This window comes from Ranitomeya imitator, chromosome 4, assembly GCF_032444005.1.
Source record: "Ranitomeya imitator isolate aRanImi1 chromosome 4, aRanImi1.pri, whole genome shotgun sequence".
Classification (NCBI taxonomy): domain Eukaryota; kingdom Metazoa; phylum Chordata; class Amphibia; order Anura; family Dendrobatidae; genus Ranitomeya; species Ranitomeya imitator.
The window spans coordinates 432,696-459,964 of NC_091285.1; the positions used below are offsets into that span (position 1 = coordinate 432,696).

Below are 27,269 nucleotides of genomic sequence, written 5' to 3' on the forward strand. Positions count from 1 at the left end.
AGCTTGTCATTACCTCCTCTCTGTGTGCATGCCACAGGTGAGGTAGTCGACCCTGAGAGCTGTGAATGAAACCGCTCTAATCCCGGCAAGTCAGTCAATAAAGCATTGCCACACTATTTTACCCTCACCCTTTGTTGTCTGAGTAGTGTTATGCCCACTTTAAGGGGAGAGTGGGCATACGGTGGGACGATCCCTGGTCCATGCGGTTTCAGCTAGCATTCTGGGCACCTGCGGACCCACCCATGTCTTCACACAAGCGTAGGAAGATGACAGTCCATTCAGATATAAGGGCCAGTTGATCGGAGGGTCACAACCTGGCTTCATCTTCCAGGGTCGAAAAACCCCACACAGAGAGGACGTAACGACAAGCTTAAGAAGATGACAGTCCATTGAGGTACAAGGCCAGTTTACCCGAGTGTCACAAACTGGCTTCTCCAGACATCTCCATGGAGTCAGGCAACTGGTGGGTTCCAATCCTGGCTTTCTCCAAACATATCCATGGTTCAGTGATGGTCAATGGAGCAGATCTGTATTCTTCCAACCGAGGTCAAAATTGGCATCCTGTAAAATAATAAATCTGTGTCCCACGTGACAGAGCCATGATGTCTTTAAATAAAGATTATTATTATGTCTTTGCTGCTGTGCTGTCTCTTGTCCTTTGGATGCCTTGGCTGAATCTCTGGCAGTCTCTTAAGGTACCTTCACACATAACGATATTGTTAACGATATCGTTGCTATTTGTGACGTAGCAACGATATCGTTAATGAAATCGTTATGTGTGACAGCGACCAACGATCAGGCCCCTGCTGGGAGATCGTTGGTCGCTGAAGAAAGTCCAGAACTTTATTTCGTCGCTGGACTCCCTGGAGACATCGCTGGATCGGCGTGTGTGACACCGATCCAGCGATGTCTTCACTGGTAACCAGGGTAAACATCGGGTAACTAAGCGCAGGGCCGCGCTTAGTAACCCGATGTTTACCCTGGTTACCATGCTAAAAGTAAAAAAAAACAAACACTAGATACTTACCTACAGCCGTCTGTCCTCCAGCGCTGCGCTCTGCACTCCTCCTGTACTGTCTGTGAGCCGGAAAGCAGAGCGGTGACGTCACCGCTCTGCTTTCCGGCTCACAGACAGTACAGGAGGAGAGCAGAGAAGCAGAGCGCAGCGCTGGAGGACAGACAGCTGTAGGTAAGTATGTACTGTTTTTTTTTTTTTTACTTTTAGCATGGTAACCAGGGTAAACATCGGGTTACTAAGCGCGGCCCTGCGCTTAGTTACCCGATGTTTACCCTGGTTACCGGCATCGTTGGTCGCTGGAGAGCGGTCTGTGTGACAGCTCTCCAGCGACCAAACAGCGACGCTGCAGCGATTCGGATCGTTGTCGGTATCGCTGCAGCGTCGCTAAATGTGAAGGGACCTTTAGTCTATCTGTCTCATAGAGACATGTCACCTCTTTTTATGTTTAACAAGAGTCCTTCAGTCCAGCATCACAGATAAGAGGAAGAATAGTGACGATCAAGTCGCCTTATTTGATTATGTAATCTATTTGCATAGATTTTCCTCCTCTGTTTTAAAAATCAACAAACTATCTGGCCTAGACATTGTATAATTAACATATCAGTAATCATCACTGGTTATCAAGGATAAGAGCACAATATGTTATATTAAATGCCATCTTATAAGTCAATATTACAGGCTTACACAAGCAAAAGTCTCTTTTCTTGACCAACACATACATTCAAAAGTCAACATAGAGATAAGTCTTTTCTTTCTGGCTTGTTGAAAATAGTCATCTGGTTAATTAAGATACAATGCTGTGTCTCCACACCTAACCCTAACCCAGCATTCACAATAACTTCACTGCTGATGATCACAGGAGTTTGATTTCGCCGTCATATTTTTTATCAGGATTTTCTTTTCATACATAGGAAACATGTCATGGTTGTTGTCAGCGATCTGGCCACTATTGATTTGGGGCTTATAGGCATGTGAAAAAATATGCATATTCTTCCCCGATTAGTCCATAAACTGAAAATGTATCTCCCATCAATTTCAGACCTATACAAACCCCCATATTCATAACTTTCCACCAGTGCCCAAATGGCTAGTTGCATTTGTAAAGTTTCCTTTCTATTCAGGATGTGTTTCCTAGGGACAAAGGAGACTTTTCTACTTCTCCATCCATGTGTAAACACATGTCTTTTTGTTATCTGGACCTCATAAAAGATCATTCCTGTTTAATTACCTGTGCTCAGTAGGGAGTCTTAATTAGTTTTGTCACTTCTCAGCTATGCGTAATTTCCTCACTTCCCATATGTCAACTGTGCAATGCAACTTCAAGAAGATTCTTAGATTGCCAGCTCTTTTATCCTTGAGAGATTCTGTGTGAGAGAGGAGGATAGGGTGAATGCCCCATCACTGGAGATGGGCTATGGATTTTAATGTTTTCTATGACACAGGGCTCTAGTGTCCTATGTATCAGAGGTACAGCTGGTAGCCAAGCATCCTCCTCCCATGTATCAGGGGTACAGCTGGTATCTGAGCCTTGTCGTCCTAAATATGGGAGATACAGCTGGTATACGAGCCTTCTCCTCCCACAAATCAGAGACATAGCTTTGGGCCTAAGTCTTGTCCTCCTATATATCAGGGATAAAACTGGAATCCACACCTTATACGCCCATACATTTCCAAGTCTTTCCCACTATATATCAAGGGTACAGCTGGTATCTGAGCCTTGTCGTCCTAAATATGGGAGATACAGCTGGTATACGAGCCTTCTCCTCCCACAAATCAGAGACATAGCTTTGGGCCTAAGTCTTGTCCTCCTATATATCAGGGATAAAACTGGAATCCACACCTTATACGCCCATACATTTCCAAGTCTTTCCCACTATATATCAAGGGTACAGCTGGTATCCGAGCCTTGGCCTATCATACATCAGCGATATACTGTAGCTGATATCCAAGCCTTCTCTATATATTTTTCAGGGGCACAGTTTATATCCAGGTCTTCCCCTCCCATATATCTGGGGCACAGCTAGTATTCAGGTGTTCTCCTCCCATATATCACGGGTACAGCTGGTATCCAGGGCGTCTCCTCCCATATATAAGGCTTTGGGGGATATGGCAGCTGTTTGGGGTCTACAACTATCACATTATGGAGCCTCAGGTGGTTTGTTACTTTCTTCCCATAAATCCCTGTGACATTTGTCTTTCTTGCAGAGCCTCTTCCGGTCAGCAGGGTTCTTCTCCATGATTATCACCCATCCCCAGAGACTGGAGTTGTGTTTGAAGTTTATTATCCTGAAAAGTTCAACGTCTTTACGAGAGTTAATATCAGCTATTGGGAAGGAAGAAACTTCCGTACGATGTTATACAAAGGTCAGGGTCCTGTTATTGTAACATAAAAACATGCATGTCCCCTTTTAGCAGTGCCATAGATGTTTTCTTATGAGATGGTTCGGACACAAGAAGCTTGCCCATGCTATTTGCAGTAGATGGTGCCCCCTCAGACTGGTGGTTAACAGAGTGGGTTCCTCTGCCTCCTTCACATGCCACAACTGTTAAGTGCCTGTAGGCTATCCTCTCATTGAAAGGCTTAGAAGAGACTCTGAAACTTATGACTGTGAACTTACTTGATCTTGCTTATGAGGGGTCAGAGTTAATCGTTTTTTTAAATTTTTTTTGCAGATTGACTATAAAGCTTTGCTTTACTAAATAGATACAGAGACAGAATAAGCTTACTACATGGATACAGAACAAAAACAAGCTTCCTATATTGATATGGGAACAGAACCAAGTTACTACATAGATTTAGAAACAGAACCAAGGTTTCTAAATAGATTCTGTACCAGAACCTTACTACACAGACAATGAAACAGAATCAAGTTTACTACATAGATACAGGAACAGAACTAAGCTTGCTACATAGATATGGGAACAGAACTAAGCTTACTACATTCACAAAACAACAGAACCAAGCTTACAATATACAGTAGATATTGTAACAGAACAAAGTTTACTACATACATTCTGTACCTGAACTAAGATTACTTTATAGATACGGGAACAGGACCAAACTTACTACATAGATATGGGAACACCTCCAAAAGTTAATATATTATGTTCAGGGACAGAACTGGATGCTATAAAAAATCTGTGAATTTGAAATTGCATATTTTGCTCACAGTTTTGATTAATTCATCAAATATCATGTTTTGTTGGTTGTTTAGTTTTTGTCAACAAAAGTTACACAGTGAAGCACCTTTGCATATTGCTTTCTTATTAAAACTTTTGTGAACTTTATTTTCACCCATAAAAAGATTCTGAAGTAGTGTTAGAGTACTGTTAGGATTCGGCTGTTTGCACTCTGTGCCCTCGTCTATGGTTGGGTCATGGTCATGGTATGAAAATCACATATAGAACATTCATGTGATAAGCACCAAAAATGTGAAAAGAGACAATTTCTAACAGAACATTACATAATGATCGTATTCTACATGTTAGTCAGCATGAAATCATATAAATGTACCAGACAACTCCAATAAGGTGTATATGTGTCACAGTCAGAAAGTATAGCCACCATGATGGTACAACACAGGCAAATCCATATACAACATGTAAATTACATACTGTTTGTAGGAATCCGGAAATATAGAAAACGTGATACTAATCTAGAAGACACTTAGAATAAGGGTTGTGAAAACAAAAAACACTCAAAAAGTAAAAAAGGCAGCGCTCTGCAGAGCCATAGACTGAAGTGATCTTGGGGCACAGCTCTGCTTACGCTCAACCAAATATCACATGGTCATCAATCTTCAGCCCCTTGAGCTCAGACACTCATATTTGTCCCATGCTGTCCATATCCTTGTGATCCTCCTTGAGATGGTTCTACTCCTTCATTGGAGGCCAGCTGTGTGTAATTAAACTGATAGGACTTGATTTGGAGCGGCGCACACCTGTCTATATAAGACCTCACAGCTCACATTGCAGGTCAGACCAAAGGAGAATCATGAGGCCAAAGGACCTGGCCAAGGAGCTCAGAGACAGAATTGTGGCTCAGATCTGGCCAAGGTTGCAACAAAATTTCTGCCGTACTCAAGGTTCTTAAGAGCACAGTGGCCTCCATAATCCTTAAATGGAAGAATTTTGGGACCACCAGAAGTCTCCCTGGACCTGGCCATCCAGCCAAACTGGGCAATCGTGGGAGAAGAGCCTTGGTGAGAGAGGAAAAGAAGAACCCCAAGATCACTGTGGCTGAGCTCCAGAGATGCAGTAGGGAGATGGGAGAAAGTTCCACAAAGTCAACTATCACTGCAGCCCTCCACCATTCTGGCCTTTATGGCAGAGTGGCCCGACGGAAGCCTCTCCTCAGTGCAAGACATATGAAAGTCGCATAGAGATTGCTAAAAAACACATGAAGGACTCCCAGACTATGAGAAATAAGATTCTCTGGCCTGATGAGACGAAGATAGACCTTTTTGGTGATAATTCTAAGCGTTATGTGTGGAGAAAACCAGGCACTGCTCATCACCTGCCCAATGCAATCCCAACAGTGAAGCATGGTGGTGGCAGCATCATGCTATGGGGGTGTTCTTCAGCTGCAGGGACAGGACGACTGGTTGTCATTGAAAGAAACATGAATGCGGCCAAGTACAGAGATATCCTGGATGAAAACCTCTTCCAGAGTGCTCTGGACCTCAGACTTGGCCGAAGGTTCACCTTCCAACAAGACAATGACCCTAAGCACACAGCTAAAATAACAAAGGAGCGGCTTCAGAACAACTCTGTGACCATTCCTGACCGGCCCAGCCAGAGCCCTGACCTAAACCCAATGGAGCATCTCTGGAAAGACCTGAAAATGACATCCACCAACGTTCACCATCCAACCTGACGGAACTGGAGAGGATCTGCAAGGAAGAATGGCCGAGGATCCCCAAATCCAGGGGTGAAAAACTTGTTGAATCGTTCCCAAGAAGACTCATGGCTGTACTAACTCAAAAGGTGCTTCTATCAATAGTGAGCAAAGGGGCTGAAGACTTATGACCATGAGAGATTTCAGCTTTTCTTTTTTGTTAAATTTGCAAAAATCACTACATTTCTGTTTTTTTTTTCAGTCAAGATGGGGAGCAGAGTGGACATTAATGAGAGAAAAATTAACTTTTTTGAATTTACCAAATGGCTGCAATGAAACAAAGAGTGAAAACTTTAAAGGGGTCTGAATACTTTCCGTACCCACTGTACATTGCAGGTTCATGTTGCACATATTGCGGGCTCACATTTTAGGGTTATTGCTCATATTGTGGGCTTACATTGCTCACATTGTGGACTCACATTGCGGGCTCACATTGTAGGGTTACATTGTTCATATTGCGGGCTCACATTGCAGGGTTACATTACTCACATTGCAGGTTCACATTGGTCATATTGCGGTCTCACATTGCAGACTCACATTACTCACATTGCGGTGTCACATTGGTCAGTTTTCAGATTCATATTTATAATATTGTGGGATCATAATGCTCACATTGCAGGCTCACATTGCTCATATTGTGGACTCAAAATACGGGCTCACATTGCAGGAAACATTGCTCACATTGTGAGGCTTCATTGCTCACACTAAAGTGTGATGGCTCCAGGAGGATATCTCTCTTGGCTGTCCTATACCCATTACATAAGTGACGGCTCCAGGAGGATATCTCCACTAACTTTTCTATAACCATTACACAAGTGACGGTCCTAGGAGGATCCGTTGCCTCCACTCCCCTATAACCATTACATAAGTGACGGCTCCAGAAGGATATCTCCACTAACTTTTCTATAACCATTACACAAGTGACGGTTCTAGGAGGATCCGTTGCCTCCACTCCCCTATAACCATCACATAAGTGACGGCTCCAGGAGGATATCTCCTCTACTCCTCCATAAACATGTTCACTGATGAGATGCTACCTGACAGCTTCTATCCACCCTGGTTCTTCTGACAGATGCTGTCAGCTCTTGTTTTCTGCTCCAACCATTGAAAGCTTCTACCTCACCATTGGCCTTCTGGGATCAGTACTCTGCATTTAGTGAACTGATGACAGCTATAGAGCGGTCTGTTCTGCTGAGCATGGAGTCTTTATGTCGTGGATTTAGGGCTCCAGAACCTTCTCTGTCCATCCTGTATGGAGAGAAGAGACATTTTATATTGCATTAACCATTTGTATAATTCACAGATTTCTTCAAGGGCAGGACCGTGTTCAATCACTGGCTGCCAGGGACATGTTACTGGGACGTCACCCTCCAGCTTGTATCAGAAGCCTCCTTTAACAAAAGCACCTTAGTGGAAAGCAGTGGAGTGGGGCACCCACCACAGGAGCACAGAACGGGTGAGTGGCCAGAAAGTATGGGCATAAATGTATATACCGTATACACCGCACTACATACACTATATCATCGCTGACTGTGCAAATCAGTGATGAGCAGAACAGCAGGCGGATGTGGGGGTAGCAGTAGGAGTTGTGGGAAGCAATCTGGAGAGGACAGTCTGGGTAAGACAGTCCAGGAGCTGGAGACTGGAGCTCGACAACAGCTAGACACAATACTGGAGCAACAAAAGCCTTGCCAACAAAATGGACGAATTAGAACTAATGTTGTTGGAGCATAATTATGAGATGGTGGGGATATCTGAGACGTTATAGTCTGTTCAGAAATGACCAAATGGATAGGCGAGGGGGAGGGGTGTGTCTATATGTAAAATCGTCCTTAAAACCCATCCGGCGTGATAATATAGGTGAATCTAATGAAAATGTAGAGTCCCTGTGGGTGGAGATAAGGGGAGGGGGAAAAATAATAAATTACTGATAGGGGTCTTTTATAAATCTCCAAAAATAATGGAAGCAATGGAGAATATCCTCGTAAAGCAAATAGATGAAGCTGCGACTCAAGGAGAAGTCAGTATTATGGGGGACTTCAACTACCCTGAAATAGATTGGGGAACAGAAATCTGCAGTTCCAGCAAAGGTGATCGGGGTCTGACAACTATGGAGACAATTACCTCTGACAACTGGTTCAGGACCCAACAAGAAGGGGGGCACTGCTAGACCGAATATTAACCAACAGGCCAGACCGCATAGCAAATATAAGGGTTGGGGGTCACTTGGGGAATAGCGATCACAAAATAATAAGTGTTCATGTCTCCTTTAATAAGATGTATAGTAGAGGGGTGACAAGGACACTAAACTTCAGGAGGGCAAATTTCCAACGGATGAGAGAGGATCTTGGTGCAATTAACTGGGACGATATCCTGAGACACAAAAATACGCAAAGAAAATGGGAGACGTTTATTAGCATCCTGGATAGGACCTGTGCACAGTATATACCGTATGGGAATAAACATACTAGAAATAGGAGGAAACCAATATGGCTAAATAGAGCTGTAAGGGGCGCAATAAGTGACAAAAAGAAAGCATTTAGAGAATTAAAGGAAGTAGGTAGTGAGGAGGCATTAAATAAATACAAAAAATTAAATAAATTCTGTAAAAAACAAATCAAGGCAGCAAAGATTGAGACAGAGAGACTCATTGCCAGAGAGAGTAAAAATAATCCCAAAATATTCTTTAACTACGTAAATAGTAAGAAACTAAAAAATGATAGTGTTGGCCCCTTAACCCCTTCATGACTTTGGGATTTTTCGTTTTTCTGTGTTCGTTTTTCACTCCCCTCCTTCCCAGAGCCATAACTTTTTTATTTTTCCGTCAATTTGGCCATGTGAGGGCTTATTTTTTGCGGGACGAGTTGTACTTTTGAACGACATCATTGGTTTTAGCATGTCGTGTACTAGAAAATGGGAAAAAAATTCCAAGTGCGGTGAAATTGCAAAAAAAGTGCAATCCCACATTGGTTTTTTGTTTGGCTTTTTTGCTAGGTTCACTAAATGCTAAAACTGACCTGCCATTATGATTCTCCAGGTCACTACGAGTTCATAGACACCTAACATGACTAGGTTATTTTTTATCTAAGTGGTGAAAAAAAATTCCAAACTTTGCTAAAAAGAAAAAAAAAATTGCACCATTTTCCGATACTCGTAGCGTCTCCATTTTTCGTGATCTGGGGTCGGTTGAGGGCTTATTTTTTGCGTGCCGAGATGATGTTTTTAATTATAGCATTTTGGTGCAGATACGTTCTTTTGATTGCCCGTTATTGCATTTTAATGCAATGTCGCGGTGACCTAAAAAACGTAATTCTGGCGTTTCGAATTTGTTTCTCGCTACGCCGTTTAGCGATCAGGTTAATGCTTTTTTTTAATTGATAGATCGGGCGATTCTGAGCGCGGCGATACCAAATATGTGTAGATTTGATTTTTTTTTATTGATTTATTTTGATTGGGGCAAAAGGGGGGTGATTTAAACTTTTATATTTTTTTTATTTTTTTCACATTTTTTTTAACTTTTTTTTTTTTACTTTTGCCATGCTTCAATAGCCTCCATGGGAGGCTAGAAGCAGGCACAGCACGATCGCCTCTGCTACATAGCAGCGATCTGCTGATCACTGCTATGTAGCAGAAATGGAGGTGTGCTGTGAGCGCCGACCACAGGGTGGCGCTCACAGCCACCGGTGATCAGTAACCATAGAGGTCTCTAGGACCTCTATGGTTACCATCCTGACGCATCGCCGACCCCCGATCATGTGACGGGGGTCGGCGATGACGTCATTTCCGGCCGCCCGGCCGGAAGCGGTAGTTAAATGCCGCTGTCTGCGTTTGACAGCGGCATTTAACTAGTTAATAGGTGCAGGCAGATCGCGATTCTGCCCGCGCCTATTACAGGCACATGTCAGCTGTTCAAAACAGCTGACATGTCCCGGCTTTGATGTGGGCTCACCGCGGAGCCCTGCATCAAAGCAGGGGATCTGACCTCGGACGTAATATCCTGTCCGAGGTCAGAAAGGGGTTAAAAATGGTCTGGGTGAAATGGTGGATGAGGATGAGGAAAAAGCCAATATGCTAAATGACTTTTTTTCATCAGTATTTACACAAGAAAATCCCATGGCCGACAAAATGACTAGTGATAAAAATTCCCCATTAAATGTCACCTGCTTAACCCAAGAGGAAGTGCGGCGGCGTCTAAAAATCACTAAAATTGACAAATCTCCGGGCCCGGATGGGATCCACCCTCGAGTACTGCAGGAATTAAGTACAGTCATCGATAGACCATTATTTTTAATCTTTAAAGACTCCATAATAACAGGGTCTGTACCACAGGACTGGCGTATAGCAAATGTGGTGCCAATATTCAAAAAGGGGACAAAAACTGAACTCGGAAATTATAGGCCAGTAAGCTTAACCTCTACTGTGGGTGAAATCCAGGAGGGCATTCTAAGGGACGCTATACTGGAGTATCTGAAGAGGAAGAACCTCATGACCCAGTATCAGCACGGGTTTACTAGGGACTGTTCATGTCAGACTAATCTGATCAGCTTCTATGAAGAGGTAAGTTCCGGATTGGACCAAGGGAACCCAGTGGATGTAGTGTATATGGACTTTTCAAAAGCTTTTGATACGGTGCCACACAAAAGGTTGATACATAAAATGAGAATAATGGGGATAGGGGAAAATATGTGCAAGTGGGTTGAGAGCTGGCTCAGGGATAGGAAACAAAGGGTGGTTATTAATGGAGCACACTCGGACTGGGTAGCGGTTAGCAGTGGGGTACCACAGGGGTCAGTATTGGGCCCTCTTCTTTTTAACATATTTATTAATGACCTTGTAGGGGGCATTCAGAGCAGAATTTCAATATTTGCAGATGACACTAAACTCTGCAGGGTAATCAATACAGAGGAGGACAATTTTATATTACAGGATGATTTATGTAAACTAGAAGCTTGGGCTGATAAATGGCAAATGAGCTTTAATGGGGATAAATGTAAGGTCATGCACTTGGATAGAAGAAATAAGATGTATAATTATGTGCTTAATTCTAAAACTCTGGGCAAAACCATCAATGAAAAAGACCTGGGTGTATGGGTGGATGACAAACTCATGTTCAGTGGCCAGTGTCAGGCACCTGCTACAAAGGCAAATAAAATAATGGGATGCATTAAAAGAGGCATAGATGCTCATGAGGAGAACATAATTTTACCTCTATACAAGTCACTAGTGCGACCACACTTAGAATACTGTGCACAGTTCTGGTCTCCGGTGTATAAGAAAGACATAGCTGAACTAGAGCGGGTGCAGAGAAGAGCGACCAAGGTTATTAGAGGACTGGGGGGTCTGCAATACCAAGATAGGTTATTACACTTGGGGCTATTTAGTTTGGAAAAACGAAGACTAAGGGGTGATCTTATTTTAATGTATAAATATATGAGGGGACAGTACAAAGACCTTTCTGATGATCTTTTTAATCATAGACCTGAGACAGGGACAAGGGGGCATCCTCTGCGTCTGGAGGAAGAAAGGTTTAAGCATAATAACAGACGCGGGTTCTTTACTGTAAGAGCAGTGAGACTATGGAACTCTCTGCCGTATGAAGAGGGGATTGGATACATTTCTGGAAAAGTATAATGTTACAGGGTATATACACTAGATTCCTTGCTAGGGCGTTGATCCAGGGAACTAGTCTGATTGCCGTATGTGGAGTCAGGAAGGAATTTTTTTCCCCAAAGTGGAGCTTACTCTTTGCCACATGGTTTTTTTTTGCCTTCCTCTGGATCAACATGTTAGGGCATGTTAGGTTAGGCTATGGGCTGAACTAGATGGACTTATAGTCTTCCTTCAACCTTACTAATAACTATGTTACTATGTATGTTACAACTTTACAGTATTAATAAACTATATTTGTTAGACCAATAATATGTAAGAATGTATAGCCATGAACCAAAATAAGAATATATATGAATAAATGAATTAATTAATTGTTGCATTTAACTCAGAATTGAAACATTTCTCTTATAATGAAACTATATGATCACTATACAGTATTTAATGAAGCAATATTCTTGTGCTAGACATTACTTTATTAAATAATGATATTCTACCACTTGAGATAAAAAATAAAAATTAAAAATAAAAATGAAGTAAGAATAAAAATTAAAAATTAAAAATAAAAGTTTGAATAAAAATACAAATAAAAATAAGGCCTTTATATGTTGATGACAAATGCAGAGGTTATGTCTCAGTAACACTTACCCTTAATATTTGCATTATTTGGATGTTTTCATATTTGTCATAACCTTGTGTTACCAAAATATTGAAATTATGCATCTTTGCATATAATACCCTTCATTAGAGTAAAAAAATGACTCTTATAATACTTAGGGTTATTACACCCAATAGTACCTTATTAATATTTCTTCTTTATTAAAATGTGTGGAGAAGAGATATTGATGTGATGATGTAATCAGGATCAAAAACACATTTCCCCTTAATATAAAAAAAAATATTTTATGAAAAAATAATTTATAAAAACCAAAATAAAAAATAATTAATTATTTTATAACTGTTATATCAGCATTATGCCATATATTTGTCTGAAGATGTGTAGTCAATGCATCTATGTAACCATTAAAGAAACACTGAATACCATAAAATTATAATTTGGAAAAATAAATTATTCTAAATGTAGATTTTCTTGATAAGTCATACTGATGTGTGATTAGTATTACACTAATCCACTATTGACTACATCAAGAAATAATAATTAGTAAAGAAATATTAGAAATATATGTTGAGTACATAATATTCCGTAGCAAACCATAAGGCTTCTTTCATACTTACACATTCCACATTAGTCTTACGTTAAGTTCACTCTCAGCAGCTGCTCATACGCTCCTCCGTCATCTGTCACTCAGACTGTGACACACATAGAAGTTCAAACCACATATTCCACATACAAAGAATAAGAATACATGTATATTAACCCACATTATCAATGTGCATTGTAAACTATTACATTTAATATCTTAATATGTCTTTGAATATTCCCCAAATACACATTACCTACCACTTTGTAAAACATACTATGGATAGAAGGACTCATAAGAAAATTGGGCATGAGTTGTACAGCTATACAATACTTAGTGCAGGGCCTGCAACTGAATCCAAACCCTAAAGCTTAGGCCTAAAACTGAAATAGAGGTATATGGTCTCCTTATTATTAGCCCAGAGTTCAGATGTCACCTGCGACGGTAATGTCATGCCATCCAGTAAAAATATATTATTATTACCATGCAAAGAACAAAATCTGCATTATGTTACAAAAATGGTAACAGTACACAAAAGCTAAATTTTAGAATAAGCGATGATAATGTGTGCAAAACTGTAAAGCGCTGCAGAATATGTTAGCGCTATATAAAAATAAAGATTATTATTATTATTATTATATGTATTATTTCTTTTAAGTGTAAATATGTAAAATCATACAATATTATAACTTCCTGTGTAAATAAAGACATAAATCCATGTAAGAGGTTTTTTGTTCAAATTCTGCTTTCAAATGAAAATTCTAAACAAAAATAATAGATAAAGGTTACATTTCATATTCATTCAGAAACAAAACAATTTAAATATCTTATACATATGTATATATTTAATATGTGTATTTAATGTAATTCTAAGTATTATTTCTGGAGTAAATGTTAGTTATTTCACTATACATATAATAATGCAGTTATACAATCTCTACTTATACAAATATACTATTTACTGTATACTGTATGAATACCGTATATACTCGAGTATAAGCCGACCCCCCTAATGTTGCCACAAAAAACTGGGAAAACTTATTGACTCGAGTATAAGCCTAGGGTGGAAATGCAGCAGCTACCGGTGAATTTCAAAAATAAAAATAGATAATTATTTCCCCATAGCTGTGCCATATAGTGCTCTGCACCGTTCATATTGCCCCATATCTGTGCCATATAGTGCTCTGCACCGTTCATATTTCCCCATAGCTGTGCCATATAGTGCTCTGCACCGTTCATATTGCCCCATATCTGTGCCATATAGTGCTCTGCACCGTTCATTATTGCCCCATAGCTGTGCCATATAGTGCTCTGCACCGTTCATTATTGCCCCATAGCTGTGCCATATAGTGCTCTGCACCGTTCATTCTTGCCCCATAGCTGTACCATATAGTGCTCTGCACCGTTCATATTGCCCCATAGCTGTGCCATATAGTGCTCTGCACCGTTCATATTTCCCCATAGCTCTGCCATATAGTGCTCTGCACCGTTCATATTTCCCCATAGCTCTGCCATATAGTGCTCTGCACCGTTCATATTTCCCCATAGCTGTGCCATATAGTGCTCTGCACCGTTCATATTTCCCCATAGCTCTGCCATATAGTGCTCTGCACCGTTCATATTTCCCCATAGCTGTGCCATATAGTGCTCTGCACCGTTCATATTTCCCCATAGTTCTGCCATATAGTGCTCTGCACCGTTCATATTTCCCCATAGCTCTGCCATATAGTGCTCTGCACCGTTCATATTGCCCCATAGCTGTGCCATATAGTGCTCTGCACCGTTCATTATTGCCCCATAGCTCTGCCATATAGTGCTCTGCACCGTTCATATTTCCCCATAGCTCTGCCACATAGTGCTCTGCACCGTTCATATTTCCCCATAGCTGTGCCATATAGTGCTCTGCACCGTTCATATTGCCCCATAGCTGTGCCATATAGTGCTCTGCACCGTTCATATTTCCCCATAGCTCTGCCATATAGTGCTCTGCACCGTTCATATTTCCCCATAGCTCTGCCACATAGTGCTCTGCACCGTTCATATTTCCCCATATCTGTGCCATATAGTGCTCTGCACCGTTCATTATTGCCCCATAGCTGTGCCATATAGTGCTCTGCACCGTTCATATTGCCCCATAGCTCTGCCATATAGTGCTCTGCACCGTTCATTATTGCCCCATAGCTGTGCCATATAGTGCTCTGCACCGTTCATATTGCCCCATAGCTGTGCCATATAGTGCTCTGCACCGTTCATATTTCCCCATAGCTCTGCCATATAGTGCTCTGCACCGTTCATATTTCCCCATAGCTCTGCCATATAGTGCTCTGCACCGTTCATTATTGCCCCATAGCTGTGCCATATAGTGCTCAGCAACGTTCATATTACCCCAAAGCTCTGCCATATAGTGCTCTGCACCGTTCATATTGCCCCATAGCTCTGCCATATAGTGCTCTGCACCGTTCATATTTCCCCATAGCTCTGCCATATAGTGCTCTGCACCGTTCATATTTCCCCATAGCTCTGCCATATAGTGCTCTGCACCGTTCATATTGCCCCATAGCTCTGCCATATAGTGCTCTGCACCATTCATATTTCCCCATAGCTGTGCCATATAGTGCTCTGCACCGTTTATTATTGCCCCATAGCTGTGCCATATAGTGCTCTGCACCGTTCATATTGCCCCATAGCTGTGCCATATAGTGCTCTGCACCGTTCATTATTGCCTCATAGCTGTGCCATATAGTGCTCTGCACCGTTCATATTGCCCCATAGCTGTGCCATATAGTGCTCTGCACCGTTCATTATTGCCCCATAGCTGTGCCATATAGTGCTTTGCACCGATCATATTTCCCAATAGCTGTGCCATATAGTGCTCTGCACCGTTCATATTTCCCCATAGCTGTGCCATATAGTGCTCTGCACCGTTCATATTGCCCCATAGCTCTGCCATATAGTGCTCTGCACCATTCATATTTCCCCATAGCTGTGCCATATAGTGCTCTGCACCGTTTATTATTGCCCCATAGCTGTGCCATATAGTGCTCGGCACCGTTCATATTGCCCCATAGCTGTGCCATATAGTGCTCTGCACCGTTCATTATTGCCTCATAGCTGTGCCATATAGTGCTCTGCACCGTTCATATTGCCCCATAGCTGTGCCATATAGTGCTCTGCACCGTTCATTATTGCCCCATAGCTGTGCCATATAGTGCTCTGCACCGATCATATTTCCCAATAGCTGTGCCATATAGTGCTCTGCACCGTTCATATTTCCCCATAGCTGTGCCATATAGTGCTCTGCACCGTTCATATTTCCCCATAGCTGTGCCATATAGTGCTCTGCACCGTTCATATTGCCCCATATCTGTGCCATATAGTGCTCTGCACCGTTCATTATTGCCCCATAGCTGTGCCATATAGTGCTCTGCACCGTTCATTATTGCCCCATAGCTCTGCCATATAGTGCTCTGCACCGTTCATATTTCCCCATAGCTGTGCCATATAGTGCTCTGCACCGTTCATATTGCCCCATAGCTGTGCCATATAGTGCTCTGCACCGTTCATATTTCCCCATAGCTCTGCCATATAGTGCTCTGCACCGTTCATATTTCCCCATAGCTCTGCCATATAGTGCTCTGCACCGTTCATTATTGCCCCATAGCTGTGCCATATAGTGCTCAGCAACGTTCATATTTCCCCAAAGCTCTGCCATATAGTGCTCTGCACCGTTCATATTGCCCCATAGCTCTGCCATATAGTGCTCTGCACCGTTCATATTTCCCCATAGCTCTGCCATATAGTGCTCTGCACCGTTCATATTTCCCCATAGCTCTGCCATATAGTGCTCTGCACCGTTCATATTGCCCCATAGCTCTGCCATATAGTGCTCTGCACCATTCATATTTCCCCATAGCTGTGCCATATAGTGCTCTGCACCGTTTATTATTGCCCCATAGCTGTGCCATATAGTGCTCTGCACCGTTCATATTGCCCCATAGCTGTGCCATATAGTGCTCTGCACCGTTCATTATTGCCTCATAGCTGTGCCATATAGTGCTCTGCACCGTTCATATTGCCCCATAGCTGTGCCATATAGTGCTCTGCACCGTTCATTATTGCCCCATAGCTGTGCCATATAGTGCTCTGCACCGATCATATTTCCCAATAGCTGTGCCATATAGTGCTCTGCACCGTTCATATTTCCCCATAGCTGTGCCATATAGTGCTCTGCACCGTTCATATTTCCCCATAGCTGTGCCATATAGTGCTCTGCACCGTTCATATTTCCCCATAGCTGTGCCATATAGTGCTCTGCACCGTTCATTATTGCCCCATAGCTGTGCCATATAGTGCTCTGCACCGTTCATTATTGCCCCATAGCTGTGCCATATAGTGCTCTGCACCGTTCATTATTTCCCCATAGCTGTGCCCCATATAGTGCTCTGCACCGTTCATTATTGCCCCATACCTCTGCCATATAGTGCTCTGCACCGTTCATATTTCCCCATAGCTCTGCCACATAGTGCTCTGCACCGTTCATATTGCCCCATAGCTTGGCCATATAGTGCTCTGCACCGTTCATATTTCCCCATAGCTCTGCCATATAGTGCTTGCACCGTTCATATTTCCCCATAGCTCTGCCACATAGTGCTCTGCACCGTTCATATTTCCCCATAGCTGTGCCATATAGTGCTCTGCACCGTTCATTATTGCCCCATAGCTGTGCCATATAGTGCTCTGCACCGTTCATATTGCCCCATAGCTGTGCCATATAGTGCTCTGCACCGTTCATTATTGCCCCATAGCTGTGCCATATAGTGCTCAGCACCGTTCATATTTCCCCATAGCTCTGCCATATAGTGCTCTGCACCGTTCATATTGCCCCATAGCTCTGCCATATAGTGCTCTGCACCGTTCATATTTCCCCATAGCTCTGCCATATAGTGCTCTGCACCGTTCATATTTCCCCATAGCTCTGCCATATAGTGCTCTGCACCGTTCATTATTTCCCCATAGCTGTGCCCCATATAGTGCTCTGCACCGTTCATATTGCCCCATAGCTGTGCCATATAGTGCTCTGCACCGTTTATTATTGCCCCATAGCTGTGCCATATAGTGCTCTGCACCGTTCATATTGCCCCATAGCTGTGCCATATAGTGCTCTGCACCGTTCATTATTGCCTCATAGCTGTGCCATATAGTGCTCTGAACCGTTCATATTGCCCCATAGCTGTGCCATATAGTACTCTGCACCGTTCATATTTCCCCATAGCTGTGCCATATAGTGCTCTGCACCGTTCATTATTGCCCCATAGCTGTGCCATATAGTGCTCTGCACCGATCATATTTCCCAATAGCTGTGCCATATAGTGCTCTGCACCGTTCATATTTCCCCATAGCTGTGCCATATAGTGCTCTGCACCGTTCATTATTGCCCCATAGCTGTGCCACATAGTGCTCTGCACCGTTTATTATTGCCCCATAGCTGTGCCATATAGTGCTCTGCACCGTTCATATTTCCCCATAGCTCTGCCATATAGTGCTCTGCACCGTTCATATTTCCCCATAGCTGTGCCATATAGTGCTCTGCACCGTTCATATTTCCCCATAGCTGTGCCATATAGTGCTCTGCACCGTTCATTATTGCCCCATAGCTGTGCCATATAGTGCTCTGCACCGTTCATTATTGCCCCATAGCTGTGCCATATAGTGCTCTGCACCGTTCATTATTTCCCCATAGCTGTGCCCCATATAGTGCTCTGCACCGTTCATATTTCCCCATAGCTGTGCCATATAGTGCTCTGCACTGTTCATTATTTCCCCATAGCTCTGCCATATAGTGCTCTGCACCGTTCATTATTGCCCCATAGCTGTGCCATATAGTGCTCTGTACCGTTCATATTGCCCCATAGCTGTGCCATATAGTGCTCTGCACTGTTCATTATTTCCCCATAGCTCTGCCATATAGTGCTCTGCACCGTTCATTATTGCCCCATAGCTGTGCCATATAGTGCTCTGTACCGTTCATATTGCCCCATAGCTCTGCCATATAGTGCTCTGCACCGTTCATATTTCCCCATAGCTCTGCCACATAGTGCTCTGCACCGTTCATATTTCCCCATAGCTGTGCCATATAGTGCTCTGCACCGTTCATATTGCCCCATAGCTGTGCCATATCGTGCTCTGCACCGTTCATATTGCCCCATAGCTGTGCCATATAGTGCTCTGCACCGTTCATTATTGCCCCATAGCTGTGCCATATAGTGCTCTGCACCGTTCATATTGCCCCATAGCTCTGCCATATAGTGCTCTGCACCGTTCATTATTGCCCCATAGCTGTGCCATATAGTGCTCTACACCGTTCATATATCCCCATAGCTGTGCCATATAGTGCTCTGTACCGTTCATATTGCCCCATAGCTCTGCCATATAGTGCTCTGCACCGTTCATATTTCCCCATAGCTCTGCCACATAGTGCTCTGCACCGTTCATATTTCCCCATAGCTGTGCCATATAGTGCTCTGCATCGTTCATATTGCCCCATAGCTGTGCCATATAGTGCTCTGCACCGTTCATATTGCCCCATAGCTGTGCCATATAGTGCTCTGCACCGTTCATTATTGCCCCATAGCTGTGCCATATAGTGCTCTGCACCGTTCATATTGCCCCATAGCTCTGCCATATAGTGCTCTGCACTGTTCATATTTCCCCATAGCTGTGCCATATAGTGCTCTGCACCGTTCATACTGCCCCATAGCTGTGCCATATAGTACTCTGCACCGTTCATTATTTCCCCATAGCTGCCATATAGTGCTCTGCACCGTTCATATTGCCCCATAGCTCTGCCATATAGTGCTCTGCACCGTTCATATTTCCCCATAGCTCTGCCATATAGTGCTCTGCACCGTTCATATTTCCCCATAGCTGTGCCATATAGTGCTCTGCACCGTTCATTATTGCCCCATAGCTGTGCCCCATATAGTGCTCTGCACCGTTCATATTGCCCCATAGCTGTGCCATATAGTGCTCTGCACCATTCATATTGCCCCATAGCTGTGCCATATAGTGCTCTGCACCGTTCATTATTGCCCCATAGCTGTGCCACATAGTGCTCTGCACCGTTCATATTGCCCCATAGCTGTGCCATATAGTACTCTGCACCGTTCATATTTCCCCATAGCTGTGCCATATAGTGCTCTGCACCGTTCATATTTCCCCATAGCTCTGCCATATAGTGCTCTGCACCGATCATATTTCCCAATAGCTCTGCCATATAGTGCTCTGCACCGTTCATATTTCCCCATAGCTCTGCCATATAGTGCTCTGCACCGTTCATATTTCCCCATAGCTCTGCCATATAGTGCTCTGCACCGTTCATATTTCCCCATAGCTCTGCCATATAGTGCTCTGTACCGTTCATTATTGCCCCATAGCTGTGCCATATAGTGCTCTGCACCGTTCATTATTGCCCCATAGCTGTGCCATATAGTGCTCTGCACCGTTCATTATTTCCCCATAGCTGTGCCCCTTATAGTGCTCTGCACCGTTCATTATTACCCCATAGCTCTGCCATATAGTGCTCTGCACCGTTCATTATTGCCCCATAGCTGTGCCATATAGTGCTCTGCACCGTTCATTATTGCCCCATAGCTGTGCCATATAGTGCTCTGCACCGTTCATATTTCCCCATAGCTCTGCCATATAGTGCTCTGCACTGTTCATATTGCCCCATAGCTCTGCCATATAGTGGTCTGCACCGTTCATATTTCCCCATAGCTGTGCCATACAGTGCTCTGCACCGTTCATATTTCCCCATAGCTCTGCCATATAGTGCACTGCACCGTTCATACTGCCCCATAGCTGTGCCATATAGTGCTCTGCACCGTTCATTATTGCCCCATAGCTGTGCCCCATATAGTGCTCTGCACCGTTCATATTGCCCCATAGCTGTGCCATATAGTGCTCTGCACCGTTCATTATTGCCCCATAGCTGTGCCCCATATAGTGCTCTGTACCGTTCATATTGCCCCATAGCTGTGCCATATAGTGCTCTGCACTGTTCATTATTTCCCCATAGCTCTGCCATATAGTGCTCTGCACCGTTCATTATTGCCCCATAGCTGTGCCATATAGTGCTCTGCACCGTTCATATATCCCCATAGCTGTGCCATATAGTGCTCTGTACCGTTCATATTGCCCCATAGCTCTGCCATATAGTGCTCTGCACCGTTCATATTGCCCCATAGCTGTGCCATATAGTGCTCTGCACCGTTCATATATCCCCATAGCTCTGCCATATAGTGCTCTGCACCGTTCATATTTCCCCATAGCTCTGCCATATAGTGCTCTGCACCGTTCATATTGCCCCATAGCTCTGCCATATAGTGCTCTGCACCGTTCATATTTCCCCATAGCTCTGCCATATAGTGCTCTGCACCGTTCATATTTCCCCATAGCTCTGCCATATAGTGCTCTGCACCGTTCATATTTCCCCATAGCTGTGCCATATAGTGCTCTGCACCGTTCATTATTGCCCCATAGCTCTGCCATATAGTGCTCTGCACCGTTCATATTGCCCCATAGCTCTGCCATATAGTGCTCTGCACCGTTCATATTTCCCCATAGCTGTGCCATATAGTGCTCTGCACCGTTCATATTTCCCCATAGCTCTGCCATATAGTGCTCTGCACCGTTCATATTTCCCCATAGCTGTGCCATATAGTGCTCTGCACCGTTCATATTTCCCCATAGCTGTGCCATATAGTGCTCTGCACCGTTCATATTTCCCCATAGCTGTGCCATATAGTGCTCTGCACCGTTCATATTTCCCCATAGCTCTGTCATATAGTGCTCTGCACCGTTCATATTGCCCCATAGCTCTGCCATATAGTGCTCTGCACCGTTCATATTTCCCCATAGCTCTGCCATATAGTGCTCTGCACCGTTCATATTTCCCCATAGCTCTGCCATATAGTGCTTTGCACCGTTCATATTTCCCCATAGCTGTGCTATATAGTGCTCTGCACCATTCATATTTCCCCATAGCTGTGCCATATAGTGCTCTGCACCGTTCATATTTCCCCATAGCTCTGCCATATAGTGCTCTGCACCGTTCATATTGCCCCATAGCTTTGCCATATAGTGCTCTGCACCGTTCATATTTCCCCATAGCTCTGCCATATAGTGCTCTGCACCGTTCATATTTCCCCATAGCTCTGCCACATAGTGCTCTGCACCGTTCATTATTGCCCCATAGCTGTGCCCCATATACTGCTCTGCACCGTTCATTATTGCCCCATAGCTGTGCCCCATATAGTGCTCTGCACCGTTCATATTGCCCCATAGCTGTGCCATATAGTGCTCTGCACCGTTTATTATTGCCCCTTAGCTGTGCCATATAGTGCTCTGCACCGTTCATATTGCCCCATAGCTGTGCCATATAGTGCTCTGCACCGTTCATATTTTCCCATAGCTGTGCCATATAGTGCTCTGCACCGTTCATATTTCCCCATAGCTGTGCCCCATATAGTGCTCTGCACCGTTCATTATTGCCCCATAGCTGTGCCCCATATAGTGCTCTGCACCGTTCATTATTGCCCCATAGCTGTGCCCCATATAGTGCTCTGCACCGTTCATTATTGCCCCATAGCTGTGCCATATAGTGCTCTGCACCGTTCATATTTCCCCATAGCTGTGCCCCATATAGTGCTCTGCACCGTTCATTATTGCCCCATAGCTGTGCCCCATATAGTGCTCTGCACCGTTCATATTGCCCCATAGCTGTGCCATATAGTGCTCTGCACCGTTCATTATTGCCCCATAGCTGTGCCATATAGTGCTCTGCACCGTTCATATTGCCCCATAGCTGTGCCATATAGTGCTCTGCACCGTTCATATTTCCCCATAGCTGTGCCATATAGTGCTCTGCACCGTTCATATTGCCCCATAGCTCTGCCATATAGTGCTCTGCACCGTTCATATTTCCCTATAGCTGTGCCCCATATAGTGCTCTGCACCGTTCATATTTCCCCATAGCTGTGCCATATAGTGCTCTGCACCGTTCATATTTCCCCATAGCTGTGCCATATAGTGCTCTGCACCGTTCATATTTCCCCATAGCTGTGCCCCATATAGTGCTCTGCACCGTTCATATTTCCCCATAGCTGTGCCATATGGTGCTCTGCACCGTTTATTATTGCCCCATAGCTGTGCCATATAGTGCTCTGCACGTTCATATTGCCCCATAGCTGTGCCATATAGTGCTCTGCACCGTTCATATTGCCCCATAGCTGTGCCCCATACAGTGCTCTGCACCGTTCATATTTCCCCATAGCTCTGCCATATAGTGCTCTGCATCGTTCATATTGCCCCATAGCTGTGCCATATAGTGCTCTGCACCGTTTATTATTGCCCCATAGCTGTGCCATATAGTGCTCTGCACCGTTCATATTGCCCCATAGCTGTGCCATATAGTGCTCTGCACCGTTCATATTGCCCCATAGCTGTGCCCCATACAGTGCTCTGCACCGTTCATATTTCCCCATAGCTCTGCCATATAATGCTCTGCACCGTTCATATTGTCCCATAGCTCTGCCATATAGTGCTCTGCACCGTTCATATTTCCCCATAGCTCTGCCATATAGTGCTCTGCACCGTTCATTATTGCCCCATAGCTGTGCCCCATACAGTGCTCTGCACCGTTCATATTTCCCCATAGCTGTGCCATATAGTGCTCTGCACCGTTCATTATTGCCCCATAGCTGTGCCATATAGTGCTCTGCACCGTTCATTATTTTCCCATAGCTCTGCCATATAGTGCTCTGCACCATTCATATTGCCCCATAGCTCTGCCATATAGTGCTCTGCACCGTTCATATTTCCCCATAGCTCTGCCATATAGTGCTCTGCACCGTTCATTATTGCCCCATAGCTGTGCCCCATACAGTGCTCTGCACCGTTCATATTTCCCCATAGCTGTGCCATATAGTGCTCTGCACCGTTCATTATTGCCCCATAGCTGTGCCATATAGTGCTCTGCACCGTTCATTATTTCCCCATAGCTCTGCCATATAGTGCTCTGCACCATTCATATTGCCCCATAGCTCTGCCATATAGTGCTCTGCACCGTTCATATTTCCCCATAGCTCTGCCATATAGTGCTCTGCACCGTTCATTATTGCCCCATAGCTGTGCCATATAGTGCTCTGCACCGTTCATTATTGCCCCATAGCTGTGCCATATAGTGCTCTGCACCGTTCATTATTGCCCCATAGCTGTGCCATATAGTGCTCTGCACCGATCATATTTCCCAATAGCTGTGCCATATACTGCTCTGCACCGTTCATATTTCCCCATAGCTGTGCCATATAGTGCTCTGCACCGTTCATTATTGCCCCATAGCTGTGCCACATAGTGCTCTGCACCGTTTATTATTGCCCCATAGCTGTGCCATATAGTGCTCTGCACCGTTCATATTTCCCCATAGCTCTGCCATATAGTGCTCTGCACCGTTCATATTTCCCCATAGCTGTGCCATATAGTGCTCTGCACCGTTCATATTTCCCCATAGCTGTGCCATATAGTGCTCTGCACCGTTCATTATTGCCACATAGCTGTGCCATATAGTGCTCTGCACCGTTCATTATTGCCCCATAGCTGTGCCATATAGTGCTCTGCACCGTTCATTATTTCCCCATAGCTGTGCCCCATATAGTGCTCTGCACCGTTCATATTTCCCCATAGCTGTGCCATATAGTGCTCTGCACTGTTCATTATTTCCCCATAGCTCTGCCATATAGTGCTCTGCACCGTTCATTATTGCCCCATAGCTGTGCCATATAGTGCTCTGCACTGTTCATTATTTCCCCATAGGTCTGCCATATAGTGCTCTGCGCCGTTCATTATTGCCCCATAGCTGTGCCATATAGTGCTCTACACCGTTCATATATCCCCATAGCTGTGCCATATAGTGCTCTGTACCGTTCATATTGCCCCATAGCTCTGCCATATAGTGCTCTGCACCGTTCATATTTCCCCATAGCTCTGCCACATAGTGCTCTGCACCGTTCATATTTCCCCATAGCTGTGCCATATAGTGCTCTGCACCGTTCATATTGCCCCATAGCTGTGCCATATAGTGCTCTGCACCGTTCATATTGCCCCATAGCTGTGCCATATAGTGCTCTGCACCGTTCATATTGCCCCATAGCTGTGCCATATAGTGCTCTGCACCGTTCATATTGCCCCATAGCTGTGCCATATAGTGCTCTGCACCGTTCATTATTGCCCCATAGCTGTGCCATATAGTGCTCTGCGCCGTTCATATTGCCCCATAGCTCTGCCATATAGTGCTCTGCACTGTTCATATTTCCCCATAGCTGTGCCATATAGTGCTCTGCACCGTTCATACTGCCCCATAGCTCTGCCATATAGTGCTCTGCACTGTTCATATTTCCCCATAGCTGTGCCATATAGTGCTCTGCACCGTTCATACTGCCCCATAGCTGTGCCATATAGTGCTCTGCACCGTTCATTATTGCCCCATAGCTGTGCCATATAGTGCTCTGCACCGATCATATTTCCCAATAGATGTGCCATATAGTGCTCTGCACCGTTCATATTTCCCCATAGCTGTGCCATATAGTGCTCTGCACCGTTCATTATTGCCCCATAGCTGTGCCACATAGTGCTCTGCACCGTTTATTATTGCCCCATAGCTGTGCCATATAGTGCTCTGCACCGTTCATATTTCCCCATAGCTCTGCCATATAGTGCTCTGCACCGTTCATATTTCCCCATAGCTGTGCCATATAGTGCTCTGCACCGTTCATATTTCCCCATAGCTGTGCCATATAGTGCTCTGCACCGTTCATTATTGCCCCATAGCTGTGCCATATAGTGCTCTGCACCGTTCATTATTGCCCCATAGCTGTGCCATATAGTGCTCTGCACCGTTCATTATTTCCCCATAGCTGTGCCCCATATAGTGCTCTGCACCGTTCATATTTCCCCATAGCTGTGCCATATAGTGCTCTGCACTGTTCATTATTTCCCCATAGCTCTGCCATATAGTGCTCTGCACCGTTCATTATTGCCCCATAGCTGTGCCATATAGTGCTCTGTACCGTTCATATTGCCCCATAGCTGTGCCATATAGTGCTCTGCACTGTTCATTATTTCCCCATAGCTCTGCCATATAGTGCTCTGCGCCGTTCATTATTGCCCCATAGCTGTGCCATATAGTGCTCTACACCGTTCATATATCCCCATAGCTGTGCCATATAGTGCTCTGTACCGTTCATATTGCCCCATAGCTCTGCCATATATTGCTCTGCACCGTTCATATTTCCCCATAGCTCTGCCACATAGTGCTCTGCACCGTTCATATTTCCCCATAGCTGTGCCATATAGTGCTCTGCACCGTTCATATTGCCCCATAGCTGTGCCATATAGTGCTCTGCACCGTTCATATTGCCCCATAGCTGTGCCATATAGTGCTCTGCACCGTTCATTATTGCCCCATAGCTGTGCCCCATATAGTGCTCTGCACCGTTCATATTGCCCCATAGCTCTGCCATATAGTGCTCTGCACTGTTCATATTTCCCCATAGCTCTGCCATATAGTGCTCTGCACCGTTCATTATTGCCCCATAGCTCTGCCATATAGTGCTCTGCACCGTTCATTATTTCCCCATAGCTCTGCCACATAGTGCTCTGCACCGTTCATATTGCCCCATAGCTGTGCCATATAGTGCTCTGCACCGTTCATATTGCCCCATAGCTGTGCCATATAGCGCTCTGCTCCGTTCATATTGCCCCATAGCTGTGCCATATAGTGCTCTGCACCGTTCATTATTGCCCCATAGCTGTGCCACATAGTGCTCTGCACCGTTCATATTGCCCCATAGCTGTGCCATATAGTACTCTGCACCGTTCATATTTCCCCATAGCTGTGCCATATAGTGCTCTGCACCGTTCATATTTCCCCATAGCTCTGCAATATAGTGCTCTGCACCGATCATATTTCCCAATAGCTCTGCCATATAGTGCTCTGCACCGTTCATATTTCCCCATAGCTCTGCCATATAGTGCTCTGCACCGTTCATATTTCCCCATAGCTCTGCCATATAGTGCTCTGCACCGTTCATATTTCCCCATAGCTCTGCCATATAGTGCTCTGCACCGTTCATTATTGCCCCATAGCTGTGCCATATAGTGCTCTGCACCGTTCATTATTGCCCCATAGCTGTGCCATATAGTGCTCTGCACCGTTCATTATTTCCCCATAGCTGTGCCCCATATAGTGCTCTGCACCGTTCATTATTACCCCATAGCTCTGCCATATAGTGCTCTGCACCGTTCATTATTGCCCCATAGCTGTGCCATATAGTGCTCTGCACCGTTCATTATTGCCCCATAGCTGTGCCATATAGTGCTCTGCACCGTTCATATTTCCCCATAGCTCTGCCATATAGTGCTCTGCACTGTTCATATTGCCCCATAGCTCTGCCATATAGTGCTCTGCACCGTTCATATTTCCCCATAG

General features: G+C 44.4%; 1 protein-coding gene across 3 annotated transcripts in view; it reads left to right on the plus strand.

Annotated features, from left to right (window-relative positions):
* PTPRO (protein tyrosine phosphatase receptor type O) overlaps window positions 1-27,269 on the plus strand; it is a 484,495-nt gene that overhangs the window by 128,824 nt on the left and 328,402 nt on the right. For all 3 annotated transcript variants that reach the window (XM_069762736.1, XM_069762737.1, XM_069762738.1), the window contains exons 3-4: window positions 3,224-3,382; window positions 7,219-7,371. In XM_069762736.1, coding sequence (XP_069618837.1) covers window positions 3,224-3,382; window positions 7,219-7,371 — 312 coding nt within the window. The remainder of the gene's footprint in view (window positions 1-3,223; window positions 3,383-7,218; window positions 7,372-27,269) is intronic.